Source organism: Tupaia chinensis, unplaced genomic scaffold (genome assembly GCF_000334495.1).
Source record: "Tupaia chinensis unplaced genomic scaffold, TupChi_1.0 Scaffold000529_1, whole genome shotgun sequence".
Taxonomy (NCBI): Eukaryota; Metazoa; Chordata; class Mammalia; order Scandentia; family Tupaiidae; genus Tupaia; species Tupaia belangeri.
Genome location: NW_006160042.1, coordinates 267,614 through 287,530, shown reverse-complemented (window position 1 = coordinate 287,530; position 19,917 = coordinate 267,614). Strand labels below are relative to the sequence as shown.

The 19,917-nt window shown below is 40.3% G+C and overlaps 1 protein-coding gene across 1 annotated transcript in view; it reads right to left on the bottom strand.

Moving 5' to 3' along the window:
• Positions 1-4,215: 4,215 nt before the first annotated feature.
• LIX1L (limb and CNS expressed 1 like) overlaps positions 4,216-19,917 on the bottom strand; it is a gene marked incomplete at its 5' end in the record, with an annotated part of 44,281 nt that continues 28,579 nt past the window's right edge. The window contains 5 exons of the mRNA XM_006157156.3: positions 4,216-4,780; positions 6,102-6,179; positions 6,593-6,688; positions 13,567-13,707; positions 16,805-16,968. Of these exons, the coding sequence (XP_006157218.1) occupies positions 4,538-4,780; positions 6,102-6,179; positions 6,593-6,688; positions 13,567-13,707; positions 16,805-16,968 (722 nt within the window). The remainder of the gene's footprint in view (positions 4,781-6,101; positions 6,180-6,592; positions 6,689-13,566; positions 13,708-16,804; positions 16,969-19,917) is intronic.

Here is a 19,917-nt window from a genome sequence, read left to right as displayed (position 1 = left end):
CCGTTGTGCCCCCCCCCCAATGACCAAATAGGGCGCGGGAATCTTAATAATTATTTTATTTAACTTTATTTATTTATTTTCGGGGGAGAGGTTTTTGCTATAGGGCGCGTGTGCTTGCCAGAGAGACAGAGAGAAAGAGAGAAAGTACCCCCCGGGGGGATGACCACGCTGCAATCCTTTCTCTTCCATTCTCTTGGGATCTTGGGCACGCATGCACACATGCCCGGTTTGAGTTTAAGCCACCGGGTCCGGGACTCGAACCACCGTCGACTACATGGGAGTACAGCGACAAAGCCATTATGCCAACTGCTGGTTCCCTTTATTTATTTTAATTTGACCAGAGAGGAACAGAGAGAGGGAAAGTGAGAAAGCAAGCCGCCAGATCTGGGACTTGAACTGCAGTCAGCCATGTGGGGATCCAGTGCCCTTAACCACCACACCACCTGCCAGCCCCAAAAGGAAGTTTTAATATCACTACCATAAAGGGAAAAAACAGTATTTTTCAAGTACAAATTCAGGTCAAAGCATGACTATTAAAAGCAAAAAATGGGGCCAGCAGGTGGTACAGTGGTTAGAGTACTAGACTCCCACATGACTGACCATGATTTGAGTTCTGGTTCATGGTTCAAGATTGTTTTCTCACTTTCTCCCTCTGTCTGTCTCTAGTGAGCACACATGCCCTATAGCAAATTTAAAATAATAATAATAAATATAATTATTTAAAAAACAATAAGTGTTGGGCTAGCAGGTGGTATAAAGGTTAAGGCTCTGGATCCCACATGGCTAAATGTGGTTAGTCTTGGACCTGGTGGATTGAGAATCACACCAGGTACATGTGCATATGTGCCCAAAAATCTGGAGAGGAGACTAAAGGAGAAGGGATTGTGGCATGGCCATTCCTACTGGGGGGTGATTTTTCACTTTCTCTCTCTCTCTCTTTCTTGCTCTGGCAAGCGCACATGTTCTTCAGCAAAAACTTCTTAAAAAGGCGAAAACATTTGTCCATCTATGAGACAAAAACTTCTTGGGTAACAACAAAGATTTACATTTACAAAAATTTGGGAAATGCTGGTGAAAGTAAAAGTCGCTAAGTGACGAATTAAGCACAGCCATAAGTATTTTATAGAGAAATATGACCGTAGTGTGGAGAATGTCAAGAATGGAGGCAAAGGCCAGTTAGGAAGCTATTTCAGTGGTCCGGTTCAGAGGGGAGACCTTAAGGAGGAACTAAGGCAGTAAATATGGACAAACAGATGAGGGTTTCATCAGAGGTAGACTCAGCTGTGACTGATCGGATGATGGTAGGGAAAAGTAGAGGATGAGTCTGAGGCTTCTGGCTTAGACATCCGAATAGAAAATAATTCCAATAACAGATCTAGGGAATCAAAAAGGAGTACGTATGGAGAAATGAGTTTTATTTTGCATATGGGAGTTCAAAATGTTTCTGTCATGTTCAGGTGATAATGTCCAATTGTGGAAATATAGACATAAAACCTCAAAACAGGTTGGGGTGAAGGAAGTAGATTTGAGAATTGTGTGGATGGCGGAGCTTAAGCCACCACCGTGGGTGAGACTGCTAGTGGGAATGGATAGAGCTTAAGGAGAAAGGCTCAGAAGCCAGGATCCTTAAATTTCTGGAGATGGTGAGGTAAGCTACTTTTCCGCAGCAGTATAATCTTTCCACCACCCCAAAAATACTAATAAAAAATTCTTTTTTGGTATGTATGTAAAGGAATGGGGCCATTTTAGAGCTCCTCTGATATATAGATCCCAAGAAAGAGTCAATCTGGCTCACTAGACAAAAATCTATTTTTAATTATATAAAAGTATACATATAAAATACAAAGAAAGTACTAAAAAGGTAAGTAAAATCAATGACACCAAAAGTGGACAGATCAGGGAATAATTTCTCTCAAGTTCTTTGGGATCTTACTAGTTGGTATTTGAGAAAAATAATATATGTAAGAGATACAAGCACAATTTTCCCCACAACTCACACCCCTTGACATTTTCCCCCCAGAGAAAGGTACATAGGAAAAACTGGCGGGTTTATAAGTATCAATAAAAACAGATTCCTCTATTATTTAGTGTAGAAGTCTCTATTCCAGCCCTAGATATGCTTTATAGAATACAAAGATGGGGCCTCCTTTCAAATGCTGATACAATTGTAGCTGGATTCCCTATTTCTGATCCCATTAAGTATTGGTCACCAAGATTACTTCAAAACTGAGAAATCTGCCTTTGATCTTGCTCCTGTCTAATCCAACACAGTAAATTGTGGTCTGTTTCATAATCTGTTTCTAAAAGCGAAATCTATGTAACTGTTTTTAGTTTGCTACAGGGTGGGGTGTGTGTGCTGGCTGGAGAGGGAGAGACAGAGCAAGAGAGGGAAAGTGAGAAATCACCCTGCAAGGGGATGTTCATGCCGCAATCTCTTCTCCATTCTCCTCTGGATTTTGGTTATGCAAGTGCATGTGCCCAGTGTTTTTCAACACATCTTCAGATGGCTGAATCCTACATGGCAACTGTGAGGTTCAAGTCCTAGACCTGATGGCTTGAAAAAGATGCCGGGCATGTGTGCGTGTATGCCCAAAATCCCAAGAGGAGAATGGAGGAGAAGGGATTGCAGCATTGCCATCCCCCTTGGAGGGCAGGAAGTGTTTTCTCATTTTCCCTTTCTCTCTCTGTCTCCAGGGAATGCACTTGCCTTATAGCAATTTTAAAAAACAATTACAGGAACCAGCAGTTCGCGTAATGGCTATGTTGCTGGACTCCCGTGTAGTCGATCACGGTTTGAGTCCTGGTCCTGGTTGCTTAAACTCACATTGGGCACATGTGCATGCGTGCCCAAGATCCTGAGAGGAGAATGGAGGAGAAGGGATTGTGGCATGACCATCCCCCCGGGGGGATGATTTCTCGCTTTCTGTCTCTCTGTCTCTCTCTGTCTTTCTGGTGAGCACATGCTCCCTATAGCAAAAACCTCTCCAAAAGAAAAAAAAAAATACAGAACCATTAAACTCCCAAATTTTGTTTAGGAAGTATACCGGGCAATAATACAGTAAAAAAGTGATCACAAAACAAGGGAAATACAGAGAGATCTCCAAAAGGAGAATGTTTCACCTGTAGTCTAGATGATCTCTCTCTTACTTCACCCAGGAGAGAGACTGGGAAGGAGTATGGTATTCAAAACATAAATAGCTGACCATTGATTCTTTTTCTCCTCATGTAGTCTCCCAAGGTTCTAATTAGGCAGTGCCATCACAATAAAGCCTCATCTGATTTTCCTGATCAATTCATACTCTAATAATCAATATGAAAGAAGAGGTGAGCAGAATGAAAACAAATGAGAATCTAAGATATGTGCATCTAAGATAGTAATCAGTAGCACCTTAGTGAGAGTAAGAGGGACATGGCCCTCACTCACCAAATAGGACAGATAAAGCTTCCACACAGCAAAATGAAGGGCAGAAAGAAATATGTTTTACCTTCTACCAATTCTGCAGGCAGAAAGGTCTAAATATAGGAGTTAACTAAGCCGGTGACTAAAGGAGAAGTGAAATAGGAACATTAGAAGATAATTAGCTTGGGACCAGCAGATGGCATAATGGTTAGTTGCTGGACTTCCACATGGCTGACCACGGTTTAAGTCCCAGATCACGCCAGGCACATTTGTGTGCATGCCCAAAATCCTGAGAAGAGAAGGGAGGAGAAGGAATTGTGGTGTAGCCATCCCCTCAGGGGGATGATTTCTCACTTTCTGTCTGTCTCTCTAGCGAGTGCAAAAATCTCCTATAGCGAAACTCTCTCTTTAAAAAGTTGAAAAAAAAAAAAAAGATAATTAGCTTTAACTCTGATCCCTTTCTCACTGTGTCGTACCTTCCAAATCCTGGACTACTGCTATGGCATAGATACATCCAGAAGCAATTTAGGTAGTAACTCCCATAAATTGTGTTTATAATTCCTCTCTTGTTCCAGGGCAGTCACTCAAGAGTAATTTAAATATGAAATCAGATTTGCACTTCCTTCCTTAAAACAAAGCAGCATTTGGAGGTAGAGGAGTATGGAAGTGAGGGGTAGGTGGAGAGATGTCAAGCAGGTCCAATTCAAGATAAACCAAAGCCAAAGACTTTATAGCATACCCTGTTGGAGTACAAGAGAAAGAAAGCAGAAACAAGAAAGGGTGGGCACATAGTCCTTATTTTATGCTACCTGTTATTTTAAAAGAACATTTAATCATATTGTGCTACCGAAATGACCACACAGAGTTAATCTGGAAGCTGAAAAGCCACCAAGACTCCAAAGAAAGCCTACTCTTTCTCATCAAGTGGAATGGAGATGTTTCAAATGAAACTAGATCTAAAACTGGAAGTAAAAAAAGGGATCTCTTAGCAAATAAGAACCCAGGTGTAGAATTTATACATATATATATATATCTATATTTTAAAGTATAAAATTGAGAAAGTATGTACAGAAATCATCCTAAGTCTTAGAAAGGGGATACAAAACAGGGCGTGGCAAGGATGGGGTTTGCAGGTGCCTAGCAGTTAGGAGAATGCATATTGCCCAACTGCCCGGCAGCCAGCATGAGGATGTCTTTCTTCTCCTTGTGGAAGCGCAGCTCCTTGCCGGCCAGCCGGGCTTCATCCAGCTCCTGCTCAGTGGAGGCCAGCTCTCTAGACAGTGCCCCTGGCACAGTCTGCTCCCGGCTCACCCAGTCCAAGGCCATTTGGTGGCGAATATCATCATCCAGGGCCCGGTGAGAATAATGAGCCAACACCTCCTGGTGGGAGAAAGAAATGTGATATCACTGAGAAGGAAAAGTTTATATCATATCACAACGACCCAGTGAGAACTATGAACTCTTAGCCTTTGAGTCCAAACTGATGTCAGCACCTAGTACTCCAAGGAGGTTTTTTTCTTTTATTTTTTTTTTAGGTTTTTGCAACAGGGTGCATGCCCTCACCAGAGAGAGAAAGAGGAAAAGTGAGAAATCATTTCCCTCGCCCCCCATCCCGCCCCCCGCCCCTGGGAGAAATGGCTGTCACAATCCCTTCTCCTCCATTCTCCTTTCAGGATTTTGAGCACACACACTTGCCTGATTCATGTTGGAATCTAACAAGGGCAAATCAGGTCCAACATTCAAACCACAGTCAGCCATGTGGGAGTTCAGCACCTTGACCACCACACCACCTACGGGCCCCTCCAAGGAGATTCTTTTTGTTGTTGTTGTCATTGTTTTCTTTTCTTTTTTTTCTTGTATAGGGCACATGCGCTTGCCAGCCAGACAGAAAGAGACAGAGAGATAGAAAGCGAGAAATCACCCCCCAGGGGGGATGGCCACACCGCAATCCCTTCTCCTCCATTCTCCTCTCGAGATCTTGGGCACGCACGCACACGCGCCCGGTGTGAATTTAAGCCACCGGGTCCGGGACTCGAACTGCGGTCAACTACGTGGGAGTCCAGCGACATAGCCATTACGCTAACTGCTGGTCCTTATTTTATTTATTTATTTATTTATTTAATTTTTAATTTGACCAGAGAGAAACAGAGAGAGAGAGGGAAAGCAAGCCACCAGCTCCAGGACTTGAACCGCACTCAGCCCTGTGGGAGTCCAACACCTCAATCATCACACTACCTGCTGGCCCCAGCAAGTAGATGCTTAAGGGAAACTTCCTATATATAGGGAAAAAGAAGCAGGCAAACAATCACAGTTAAGGGCCAGCAGGTGCCATGGAGGTTAAGGCAGCTGTATCTCTCATGGCTAACTGAGTAGTTCAAGTCCTGGACTTGGTGGCTTGAAAAACATCCCAGGTGCAGCCTGTGTGTCTGTGCCAAAATCCTGAGAAGAAAATCTCTTTGAGGGATGATTTCTCACTTTCAGTCTTTACTTTTCTTTCCTAATCTTTCTCCAGTGAGTGCATATGCCCTTAGCAAACTGAAACAAAACAAAACAAAAAGGAATCACAGCTAAGATTTAAATAGGAAAGACTGTATGAGTGAAGAGGGCACTTAAGTAAGTCTTAAGTCTTTCAATATTCACAACCTGATAACACGGCTGAAAGAGTCCTGCCAGACTCTCCCCACCAATAGGGAGCTCTTACCTGCCTGGAGCACTGTCTTTCCCTCATGGCCTTAAGGCTGCCGTTCCAGTGAAGCAGTTGAAAAACTGTCATTAACTCCTGGGGGAAGAAAATATGAAGTATCAGGACAGTGACTTTCTATTAGGGGGTTGCATACAAATTACATGGAAAACTTTGACAAAATGTGGAAATTTGTGGATGCATCTGTCATCACCAACTGTATGCCCTGGGAGGAAGGAAGTTATTATTTATATTTTGGAAAATATTCCAATAACCTCTTCTTTCTAGTATCAATGAGATAGGAATTAACAGGAGGCATTTTATATTTATTTATTTATTAGGGTGTCGGGAAAGCCATGATGTATTTTTCTAGGTTTTTCTATGCAAACAAAAATGTGTCATAACTTTCCTGACAAACCAATGTGTGTGTGTGTGTGTGTGTGTGTGTGTGTGTGTGTATGAAAATAGGCTGACTCATGTTATTAGAGCCTGGGAAGTAGGTGGAAGAGTACCTGGAATTCCAACATTGACTTGCCCTTGTTAGATTCCAACATGAATCGGAAGGCACCAATCCCTGTATTTGGGTTGTCAGCTTCCTCCCTGTTGCCCTAGTAACAGAGGAAAGGAAAAGACAAATAGATTTTCAATCAAGATTGTCATCTCAAGTATCACTGTCTAAGAGAAATATAATATGGATCATACATTTAATTAAAAATTTTCTACTCACCACATTAAAGTGAAAACAAACTGGCAAAATTAATTTTAATAGTATATTTTATTGAATCCAATATATAAGAATAATATTTTTCAACTGTAATAAGCATTTACATATATATACATACACGTGTGTGTATATATATACATATATATATATGTGTATATATATATACACACACACATATATAAATTGGTTTTTGCCATAGGGCACATGTGGTCACTGGAGAGAGAGAGAGAGACAATGAGAGGAAAAGTGAGAAATCATCTCCCAGGGGGGATGGCCACACAGCAATCCCTTCTCCTCTCGGGAGTCTGAGCATACACACACACATGCCTGGTGTAATTTACAAGCTGACAGATCTGGAATTCAAACCACAGTCAACCGTGTTGGAGTGCAATGCCTTAACCACTATACCACCTGCTATCCCCAGTATAAATGTTATTTTAAAATTCCATTTATTATTATTATTTTTAAAAATTTGATCAGAGAGAGACAGAGAGAGAGAGAGATGGAAAGTGAGAAAGCAAGCCACCAGGTCTGGGACTTGAACTGCAATCAGCCATGTGGGGATCCAGTGCCTTTAACCATCATGCCACCTGCTGGCCCCAGTATAAATGTTATTAATGAAATATTTTACATCTTTTTTCTTGTACTCATTTTTGAAATATGATAGCTATTTTACACTTAAAGCATATCTCAATTTAAACTAGCCACATTTTAAATGATAGCTATATGTGGGTCCAGACATTGGCACCGGGGATTAGGGTGGCCCACACGGCAGACTGTGCAGTTTAAGTCCTGTATCCAGCAGTTCCAAAAACATCCCAGGTGTGTGTGCATTCATACTCCAAATCCTGAGAGAACAGAGAAAGGATTGTGGTATAGCCATCTCCCCAGGGGTACTTTCTCTCTCTGTCTCTCCCTGATGAGCATATGCCCTATAGCAAATTTTTAAATAAATGATAACTACATGTGACTAGTGACTATTCTGTTGGTCAGCACAGACCTATAGGACTCCAAGGTTTGTCACACCTTTGAACTTGGTGATACAGAAAGGTCCATCTGATTTCCCCTGTTTTACAGGAAGGAAACACTGAGGCATAGAAAGTGCTGATTTATTTAAAATAACAAAGTGGGTTCAGCACACAGGATTGGACTAGCATAGATGTCAACTAGGCAATGCATTTGAAAGAAAACCAGTAGAAGCCATAAGCATGGGGAATTCCAGCAGATTGGCCTCCTGGACATTTGCCAAATGCATCTTCTATAGATTACATGACCCTGCAGAAGTAAAACCAAGATACACTGCCCTACCTTCTAGACTACTGTATGCAAAAAATAGTACAGTATAGAAGTAAGGGCCAGCCTGTAGCCTAATGTTAAGAGAGCTGAATCTCAGCTGACCACAGTTTGAATCCTGGCCCCAGAGAGGCCAGGAAAATATATCAGGTGCATGTGCTTGCATGTCCAAAATCTTGAACAGATGGGGAAATGGAGGTGAGGGGATTGCAGCATGATCACACCCCGTGGAGGTCACAGGTGGGAGGGGAGGATCACTCTGTCTCTCTCTGGCAAGCACAGGCATGCTGTAGCAATTAAAAATAAATAGGGGCCAGTGGGTGGCATCGTGGTTACAGCACTGGACACCTACATGACAGACTATGGTTCAAGTCCTGGACCTGAAGGCTTGAAAATCACACCAGGCATGTGTATATGTATGCCTCAAATCCCAGGAGGAGAATGGAATAGAGGGGATTGCAGCATGGCCTTTCTCCCTGGGGGGGGGGGTGATTCCTCACTTTCTGTCTTACTGACTCTTTCTGTCTCTCTCTGAGGAGTGCATTCACCCTATGGCAAAACCCCTAAAAATAAATAAAATAAAGTAAAAATAAATAAACAAGGGCCAATCGATGATGTGGTGGTTAAGGCGCTGGACCCCCACATGGCTAACCACAGTTTGGTCCTGGCAGCTTGAAAATCATACCAGGAACTTACACATATGTGCCCAAAATCCCAAGAGGAGAATGAAGAAGAAGCACGGCCATCCTCTACAACCTCCAGGGAAATAATTTCTCACTTTCTGTCTCTCTGTCTCTCTCTGGCAAGTACAAGCACCCTATGATAAAAGCCTAAAAAAAAATTAAAATCACAGAATTTGGATTTAGAAGTAAAAATCAGGACCAACAGTTGGCGTAATGGCTATGTCACTGGACTCCCAAGTATTCGACCGCAGTTTGAGTCCTGGACCCAGTGGCTTAAATTCACGCCGGGCACATGTATGTGCGTGCCCAAGATCCCAAGAGGAGACTAGAGAAGGGATTACACTGTGACCATGCCCCCAGGGGGTGATTTCTCGCTTTTTGTCTCGCTGTATCTTTCTGGCAAGCACATGCGCTCTTATAGCAAAAACCTATCAAAAAAAAAAAAAAGTGAAAAACTAAAGGAACTTTAACTGAGATGAATGCAAAAGGTAATCTTCAAAATTAGGCTTTAGGGCTCTGAGACAAAGAAACCATTTCATTTTTGCCTATAATTGTTCAATTAGATATTTAATTAGGAGTCTCCCAAACTTCTCCATGATACGGCACAACTATTTAATAAAATAATGATCACACATGTACATCCAACTGGGGTTCATGGAAGAGGCTGCTGGTAACAGGTTACTTTGGATAAAGGCAGGCCTTGCCTATCCCCTGAGAAAAGAGGGGAATCGGCACCATGGCACACCGTCTCATATCTGGAGCACACCAGAGTGGCGTGACCCAACAATTAGGACGTTCTGCCTCATATAAACATTTCCACATAAAAAATGGTTAAAACAACTCCATCTATTCAACAAACGTTAATCACAGAATGGTTGATAACTGAAAGAATCAATAAAATACAATTGGAAAGGAAAAAAAAAAGGAAGAAAAAATATAATTCGAAAGGAATTAGAGATCATTTAATTGAACTGAGTTACTTTATTGAGAAATCTCACTGAGGTTAGGTGATTTGTCAAAAGACAGAGCACAATATATTATCATTTTAGTTTCAAGAACTAAAACAAAACCTGAGAGGCCAGCAGGTGGCATAGTTGTTGAGGTGTTGAACTTCCACATGGCTGACTGTGGTTTGAGTCCTGGACTTGGAGGCTTTAAACTCATGCCAGGCATATGTGCGTGTGTGCCCATAATCCTAAAAGGAGAATGAAAAGATTGTGGTATGACCATCCTCCCAAGGGTGATTTCTTGCTTTCTTTCTTTTTCTGTCTCTCTGGCAAGCGCATGGGCCCCATAGCAAAAATCTCTCTTAGACAAAAAAAAAAAAAAAAAAAAAAGATGGCCTTTTCTGTCTCCAAAGATAAGATCAACCTCTAGGGGATAGATGAGAGAAGAGATGGAAAGAATCTGGGCTAGTAAATGAGGCATGCAGTAGATGCTCCATGGAGTCAATTAGCATAGAAATCTGCCCTATGTCTGGACTTCATTGTGTTAGATAATACATTTTCTTTTTTTTTTTTTTTTTAAGGAATTATTTATTTAATTTTATCTATTATTATCATTGTTCTTTTCACGCTCATCAGAGACAGAGGCAGGGAGGGAGTGAGAAAGCAAGTTGCAGGTCCAGGACTTGAACCACAGTCAGCCATGTGGGAGTCTAGCACCTTAACCACTACACTACCTGCTGGCCCCAATAATAAATTTTCTTTATTTCCCTACCTCAATATGAACTGAGATTTTCTGTTACTTTTATCCAAAGGCAGCAGATTACTTATGCTAGGTGCTGAAATATACATTTCTCTCTTTTGTATTATAATTCAATGTGATAGTTATAATTATTATCCTATTTTGCAGATGAGAAAACTGAGACTTAATGAAGTAACTAACTCAAAGTTACACAGCTAGTAGAACATAAATAATTAATTTCGGATTTTGCCATAGGGCATGTGCACTCATCAGAGAGAGACAGACAGGGAAAGGAAAAATGAGAAATCACCAATGAGAAATCACTCCCTGGGGGGATGGCCATGTCCCAATTCCTTCTTCATTCTCCTCTTGGGATTTGGGGCATGCATGCACATATACCTGGTGTGATTTTCAAGCTGCCAGGTCTGAGACTGGAACTGTGGTTGATCATGTGGGAATCTAGCACCTTAACCATCCAGCCACCTATTGGCCCCATAGAACCATAATTTCAATAAAATGTCATGTTCCAGCCAGCAGATGGCATGGTGGTTAAGGTGCTGGATCCCACATGACCAGCTCCTTGAGTCAAGTCCCAGACCAGCAACTTGAAAAATATATAAGATGCATATGTGTGCATGTCCAAAATCCCAATAGGAGAGTGTTGGAGAAGGAATTATGATGTGGTCATCCCCTCTGGGAGGGTGATTTCTCACTTTCCTTCTCTGTCTTCCCAGTGAGCACATATGTCCTTTGGCAAATTTGTTTTTTAAAAAGGCCATGCTTATAACTACTGCACATTCCACTTTCTGTAATCCAAAACTAATGTTTCATTTCATAATACCGTTTGGTAATTTAAGAGTGGCAAATGTATTTTCCAAACTAAAAAAAAAAAGATTTCTTCTGGGGCCAGGAGGTGGTATAGTGGTTAAGGTACTGGATACTCCCACATGGCTGATCATGGTTCAAGTCCCAGACCCAGCAGCTTGAAACTCATGCCAAGCATGTGTGTGTGTGTGTGTGTGTGTGTGTGTGTGCATGCCCAAAATCTCAAGAGGAGAATGGAAGAGAAGGGACTATAGTGTGGCCATCCCCATAGGGGGTGATTTCTCACTTTCTCTCTCTCTCTCTCTCTCCAGTGAGTGCATGTGCCCTATAGCAAAAATCTCTCTAAAAAAATAAATAAACAAGGATTTATTTCTTTTGCATTCGTGTTAGAATGCATATATGAGAGTATGTGAGAGAGAGAAAAAGCACTCTCCACAGGGCCTGGTCATGCCATATTCCCCTTCCTTTAGTCTTCCAGTCAGTCAAATCTTGGACAGGCCCAACATGTTTCAGGTCAACCAGGCCAGGATTCAAACCATAATCACTATCTAGAATCTGGCTTGTCTGCAGCAACAAACCAAGGAGCTAGCCCTTCCAATTTTAATTGGCTTTGATTAGTATAAAAATCCTTCTATTTCCTGTAGATGCTATTGACTGGGGTAAAGAATAATGGGATAAATACAGATGGGTTCTAAGTAACAAAGAAAAGCCAATTTATAGTTTAAAGTAATAAACAACTAACCTACAAAGCAGATAGCTAAATTTATGTAATTATATCCTAACTAAATGCAAAGAAACAGAAGCAGAAAATTGGCCTGATTTTTTTTGCTTTATCTTAAATTTTTTTGGGAGGAAGGCAGTATTAATTTCTATTTTTTTAAGAGAATTATTTATTTAATTTTATTTGTTATTATTATTACTTTTTAATTTGACCAGAGGGAAACAGAGAGAAAGGGAAAGTGAGATAGCAAGCTACCAGGTCCAGACTCAAACTGCAGTTGGCCATGTGGGAGTCTAGCACTCCCAACTACCAAGCCACCTGCCAGTCCCAGCAGTATTAATTTCTAAGAGTACCTCTGAACTAAGTCTGCTTAGGTTCTAGTGTTGCCCTGTATTACTTATTAGTTGTATTACATTAGGTGAAACGTCTGTGTTTTTTAGTCTTCCTGTCTGTAAAACAGGGATAAAAGTAGTATTTACATCTCAAAGGAATGTTATAATAATAAAATGAGATGAAATCTATATAAATGCCCTAGAATACTCCCTTGCACAAGGTAAATACTCAGATTAGCTATAGTTATTATTATTAACATATAAAAGAACAGCTGTTCTTTATTTTTAGAATTATTTTATTCAACTTTATTTGTTAGTATTATTTGTTCAGAGGGAGACAGAGAAAGAGAGAGAGTAAGTGAGAAAACAAACCACCAGGTTCAGGAGTCGAACCGCAGTCAGCCATGTGGGAGTCCAGCACCTTTAACCACCACACTACCTGACAGTCCCACAGCTGTTCTTTATAAAGACAGTAAATAAATTATCCTCCTTATTCCTAGAAAGGAGAAAAGATAAGACACAGCTTGTATTATAAATACAGCTTTATCATAAAGGGGTTCTTTATTAATAAAATGAAGTAATAGAGGCAGGAGACAAGTAACAACAGAAATAGCTATATAAAAAAACATAAGAGTCAGCCTATGACCTGGTGGTTAAGATGGCTGGATCCCACATGGCTGACCACACAGCCTGAATCTAGACCCAGGAGCTTAGAAATCATGCCAAGTGCATACACTACATGCCCAAAAGGCTGAAAGGAGGGAGAGATGAAAGGGACCATGTCCCATGGGGGACGCTTTCTCATTTCTCCCCCTCTTTTTCCAGCAAGCACACGTGCTCTCTGGCAAATTAAAAAACAAACAAACAAAAAAGTAAGGAACTGAGTTCTTAAACCAAAATCAGGAAAAGCAAATTTCAAGCTCTACTTTCACTTTGAAGTAGCTCTAGAAGTCCATAAGTCTTGAATTAAAGGTTGCTAGATACCAAAGAAACATCATGAAAGAGACAAAATAACAAAAAAATATAAATATAGATATAGAATTAGAGACTAAGACATATGGAGCACATGACACAAACGGCTGACAGAAAATTAACAGAACAGAGATGCAGACAGGGAAGAAAGAAAGAATTTATGCTCTGTTGCTCAGTAGTTTACAAGACTTCCCAACCGGCCAGTTCTCCTATCTCCCAATCGCCTTCCTTCCAACTCCATGTGACTTACATTAAAAGATGCCAGGGCCTCGGAGACACTCTTCTCAATGAACTCATCAGTGATTCTCCGAGAAGGATGTTCATTAAACACGGAGTTCATTAAAGCAATCTTTGCAGCACTCCGCCGAGCCTCAGCTTTTGTGGGGCAAAACTAGGCAAAGGAGACAGAGAGAAAAGGTGTATTATGTGCACCTAGACAGGGAAAGGAACAGCAGGGAGAAAACACTTGAGATAGAAGATACTTGGACACTCTTCGGATACATCAGTTGTGTTTTGTTCACTCTCCAAAGATTTTATTGTAAAATGGCTGGGATGTTTGGAAACACAATTTTGATTTAACAGCTTGAAATCATTAAGCAACTGGAGTTGGTTATGGCTCATACCAAATTGAATGCAGAATGAGAAAGCCTGCTGAAGTCAGCATATAATCAATCACTGGACATGAAAAATACCTCTGTTTTAATTGTTAACAGAATTAATTACTTAAGAGCCAGATTCTGGCCAGTTTGTATTTTGTTCTGTGGATAGCCAAAGTTTTCTGGGTCCCTCTAGATAACCCAAGATTAGAACAAAGCTGTGTCCAGGCTGCTTCTGCAGAGGAGGCCTGTAGTCTCTATCAGAAGCACCCATCTGGGATTTCTGGACTTCACTATTAACTCTGAGCAGACGTTTTCCCCAATAATGTAGTGAACCTAAGGGGCTATTCCTGAACACAGTCTAAGTCTGATTAAAGAATTTATAGTCTTCACCCCAACTCAGTGGAAACAAGCAGAAGAAGGGTGGCTAAGGGGAGGAAAGCTGACCTAAGTAAATCAAGAAAAATTTAAAAATCAATTTGTGTCTTTACATTATATCCAACATAAGTATCTTAGAACAAGTGTAATTTTTCTAAGTCTTAAGTCATTCAATTTCAGGTCTGTAGTCACCAGTGCATTCCCTTATAATGCACCTTTATGGACTGCCTCAAAGGCTTCTGTGCCCTTTGTCACTTATGATTAAAATTAAAGGAAGGGTGGAGCCAGCAGGTGGTGTGGTAGTTAAGTGTGCTGGATTTCCACATGGCTGACTGGTTGAGTATTGGACCTGGCAGCTTGCTTTCTCACTTTCTCTCTCTCTCTCTCCTTCTCTCTCTCTTACTCTGTTCCTCTCTGGTCAAATTAAAATAAATAATGGGGTACCAGCAGATGACGTGGTGGTTAAGGTGCTGAACACTCCCACATGGCCAGCCACAGTTCAATTCCCAGACCTGGTGACTTACTTTCTCTCTCCCTCTCTGTGCCTCTCTATGATCAAATGTTAAAAATATAAAAAATAAATAAATAAAATAGAATAAAATAATTCTTTAAAAATAATAAATAAATGAGGGACCAGCAGTTGGCATAATAGCTATGTTGCTGGACTGCCATGCAGTCAACTGCTGTTCAAGTCCAGATCTTGTTTTCACGTACCCTATAGCAAAAGAACCTCTCCAAAGAAAATAATAATAAAAATAAATGAATAAAATTAAATAAAATAATTCTTTAAAAATAAAAATTAGAGGAAGGGAAGAAAGTGATGTTGTATTTTTAAAAAGCAGATAAGACAAGGCTTTTTTCACTATATGACCATCTTTACTAGCAATGATTTCTAATTTCCTTTAGCTGATAGACCTCTTTAGAGATCAGTGTATTAATGCTAAGTCTTCTTGTTTCTTCCATTTCTCTGTTTCTACTTTTCTATTCTAGCTTACTCCCCATTGTAAGCTATAGCACTGTTTCTGAAAAAGTTATCAGTGAAGAAAACCACTTTGGCAGGAGACATCTCACTTGCCAAAGTGGATATAAAAGATATAAACTAAAAGATGCAAGATAGATAATTCCACTTTTTCAGAAAATAACAGAACTCAAATGACCATAGTGGTTTGGTTATGGACATCATCATAAAAGTATCAAATCAATATTTAACAATGCAATGAGATGGGAAGAAGGAAAAAATTTACTCTGTAAGAAGAGAAACCATTAATATCAGTCAATCTGGGCATACATTTTTTTCTCTGAAATGGCTGAGGTTCTGTTGGAGGCAGGAATGGAGCTGCAATGGCACTTATTCATGCACAGATACATTAAGTGCCTACTAAATGCTGGGCACTGAGTTGAATGGTAAAGACTTAACAGTGAATGAGCAAGACAGACAAGATCTCCGCACAGTCCTCTAGGGGAAACAATCAGTCATGGTATATTATAATATGAAGGGATGTTCAAGGTGCTATAGAAGCACAAAACACGGGTTCTAACCTTGAGGAAGGGTTACACAAACCACATGGAAAAGAGAACAAAGCTGTCTATTATCTTCTCCAAATTCCTATTCAGACTCTAAGTTGGCATTTCAGAAAGCTGCTTTCCTGTCTACAATGTAAAACAATTCATCTTTGATGATAATATTCACACCAATCCATAATAATTTCTCACTACCCCATAATAGCAACCTTTTTATCATCACATGTCTTTCATATAAGTATAGAATATTAGTAGTAGAAAAGACATTAGAAATATGGGGCTGAGAGGTGGCGTGGTGGCTAAGGGCGCTGGATTCCTGCATGGCCAAACACAGTTTGAGTCCTGGACCTTGTGGCTTGCTTTCTCTCTCTTTCCATCTCTCTCGCTCTTTCTCATTCTGTACCTCTCTGGTCAAATTAAAATAAATAAATAAAAATTTTAAAAAATAATCTTCTTCATGATATAGATGAGAAAACGGAGACCCAGAGAAGTTGCCTGACTTGTTTCACTTGTAGTTAGGGGAATGAGAATGTGGGTCTCCTAACTCTTGGTGAGTACTATTTCTACCATACATAATCCCTCCCTTTTGATCTCTTTGAGAACTCAGACACTGTTTTCTTTAGTAATTGCCTATGAAAAACATACCGGGGAAAAGGAATACTATTTTGTGTCCTCAAAAAGAGGTGGTAATAATAGGAGACACATCAGAACGTGGTTTAGGTACTGGCAGTCTGATATACTGAACAATGGCATATTCATAACTGCTCAAATTCAAAATGGTTTAGAGTTTTTGCAAGCTGAAAGAAAAGCATGCTACTGAGGTTCTCTTGTGGTCAAATGAGCCTCAGATGCTTGCCAGAAGGTTCTGCCCAAAACTAGTTTAGGTCCTTAAATATGTGATTGCAGGCATAGATTTAATGGCCAAAGTGATAGAGAAAGCCCTCACTAGCACCTAAGCATTTATCTTTGCTACTGTCACATCCCAGTTCTTACCTGGAAACTCCCAAAGCAACTTCCCCCAGGCAGGGTGACATAGCAGACATAGGGAGGGCTGTTGGAGGGAACCATCTCATAAACCACTAGAGCCCCATTCTTCAAGTCAGCCCCACGTGACTGCTTCATCTGCCAGAATTCCTGAAGTGCCTCCACCACATTCACTATAGAAAAAGAAGTAGTTAAGTTTAGCAATGAGAACACTAAGTGGGTCTATGCTTCAATGCAATATCTATAATTTGAACCTGCATTAAGAGTTTACCTTGGGACCGGCAGGTGGCGTGGTGGTTAAGTGCACTGGACCCTCACATGGCCGACTGAGGTCCAAGTCCAGGACCTAGCGGCTTGCTGTCTCACTTTCTCTTTCTCTGTCCCTCTCTGGTCAAAATTATAAGTAAATAAGTAAAGTTAAATAAAATAATTCTTAAAAAAAGAGTTTACCTCTTGGGCTAGCAAGTGGCGTGATAATTAAGGGATTGGGACTCCCACATGGTTGAGTGCAGTTCAAGTCCCAGACCTGGCAGCTTGCTTTCTCATTTTCCCTCTCTCTCTCTCTCTCTCTCTCTGTTCCTCTCTGGTCACATTAAAATAAATAAGTAAAGTTAATTAAATTAGCTTTTTTTTTGGAGAGGTTTTTGCTATAGGGCACATGCGCTCGCCAGAAAGACAAAGAGAGACAGAGAGACTGAAAGCGAGAAACCACCCCCCAGGGGGGATGGCCACGCCACAATCCCTTCTCCTCCATTCTCCTCTTGGGATCTTGGGCACACACGCACATGCACCCGGTGTGAGTTTAAGCCACCAGGTCTGGGACTCAAACTGTGGTCGACTACATGGGAGTCCAACGACATAGCCATTATGCCAACTGCTGGTTCCAAAAAAATATTTTTTTTGAAAAAGAGTTTACCCCTTAGTATCCTACTTTTCACCTTTTTATTTCATTTTCTTTCTATTTTTTTAATAATTAGTTATTATTGGGGGGAAAGCCTTTTGAGTTCCCTGTGTATTCTGGTTATAGTCCCTTATCTGAGGCATAGTTTACAAAAATATTCTCCCATTCTGAAGGTTGTTGATTCACACTAATTACTGTGTCCTTGGCTGTGCAGAAATTTCTTAATATGATGTAACCCCACCTGTCTATTCTGGGAATTACTGCCTGTGCTTTGGGGGTCTAATTTAAGAAGTCTTTGCCTACTCCAATGTCTCCCAGAATTTCCCGTGTTTCCCACCAATAGTTTTTGTTTTAAATAATTACTTTATTTAACTTTATTTATTTATTTAAACTTGACTAGAGAGGGACAGAGTGAGAGAGAGAGAGAGGGAGAGGGAAAGTGAGAAAGCAAGCCACCAGGTCTGGGACTTGAACTGTGGTCAGCCATGTGGGAGTCCAGTGCCCTTAACCACCATGCCACCTGCCAGCCCCTCCACCAGTAGTTTTATAATTTGAGGTCTTAGGTTCAGATCTTGTATCCATTTGGAGTTGATTTTCGTTAATGGTGAAAGATGGGAATCCAGTTTCATCTTTCTGCAGGTGGATACCCAGTTTTCCCAACACCATTTGCTAAAGAGGTTTTCCTTTTCTCACTGGATTGACTGTCAAAAACCAGTATCCTTTGTCAAAAATCAGTTGGCTATATGTTTTGGAGGTTTATTTCTTGGGTCTCTCTTCTATTCCATTGGTCCACCTGTCTATTTTTGTGCCAATACCATGCTGTCTTGATTATCACAGCTTTATAGTATATTTTGGGGTCAGGGAGTGAGATGCCGCCCACTCCACTCTTCCTGCACAGGATAGCTTTGTCAATACAGGGTCTTTTATGATTCCAGACAAATTCTATTATTGTCATTTCTAGATCTATGAAGAATGTATCTAGTAATTTGATTGGAATTGTATTAAATATGTAGATTACTTTGGGTAGAATTGCCATTTTGATTATATTAATCCTTCCAAACCAGGAACATGGGATGCACTTCCACATTTCTGTGTCTTTTTCAATGATCTTTTTAAAGGTTTTCATAGTTTTCCTTGTAAAGGTCTTTGACTTCCTTGGTTAGGTATACCTAGGTATCTTATACATTTTGTGGCTATGGTAAAAGAAATTCCTTTCTTCAGTTCTACCTCGGTCAGCTTGTTCATATATAGACATGCTATAGATTTTTGGATATTGATTTTGTATCCTGCGACTTTACTGTATTCATTTATTACTTTGAGAAGTGTTTTCATGGATACCTTTGGGTCTTCTATGTATACCATCATGTCATCTGCAAATAAAAATATTTTCAACTCTTTTTTCCCTATTTGAATGCCTTTTATATTATTCTTTTTTCTGATTGCATTGACTAGGACTTCTAGTACTGTATTGAAAAGGAGTGGAGAAAGTGTGCAGCCTTGTCTTGTGCCAATTTTTAGTGGAAAAGCTTTCAGTTTTCCCCTATTCAGTATAATGTTAGCTATAGGCTTTTCATATATAGCTTTTATTGTGTTGAGAAATAACCCTTCTGTGCCAATTTTGCTGAGTCTTAATCATGAAGGGATATTGTATTTTATTGAATTCTTTTTCTGCATCAATTGAAATGATCATAAGGTTTTTATCTTTCTTTCTGTTGATGTAGTGTATTATGTTTATGATCTTGCATATGTTGAACCACCCCTGCATCCCTGGAATAAAACCTACCTGGTCATGATGAATAATCTTTTTTATATGTTGTTGGATAGGATTTGCAAGTATTTTTTGAGAATTTTTGCATCTATAGTCATCATAGATACTGGTTTGTCATTTTCCTTTTTTGCCATGTCTTTACCTGTCTTGGGAATGAGGATAATGGAGGCTTCATAAAATGAATTTTTTTTTTTTATTATTATTATAAATTTTTTTCTTTTCTCATCACAACACACATATGAATTTTCCATCCAAAATACACTGTGCATTGGCTCAATCAAGCACATCAACATATATGTTCTCAGCAAATGATTTCCCAATTTTTGTGTCCTGCATACCTTGCCTTTTGTTTTGCCATCCTAGGTTCCCCATCCCCACCCTCTGCCATGTCCCGTCATCCTCCTCCATTGTCCCTAACATTCATGATTGCCCTCAATGCCTTCCGCCCCCCCC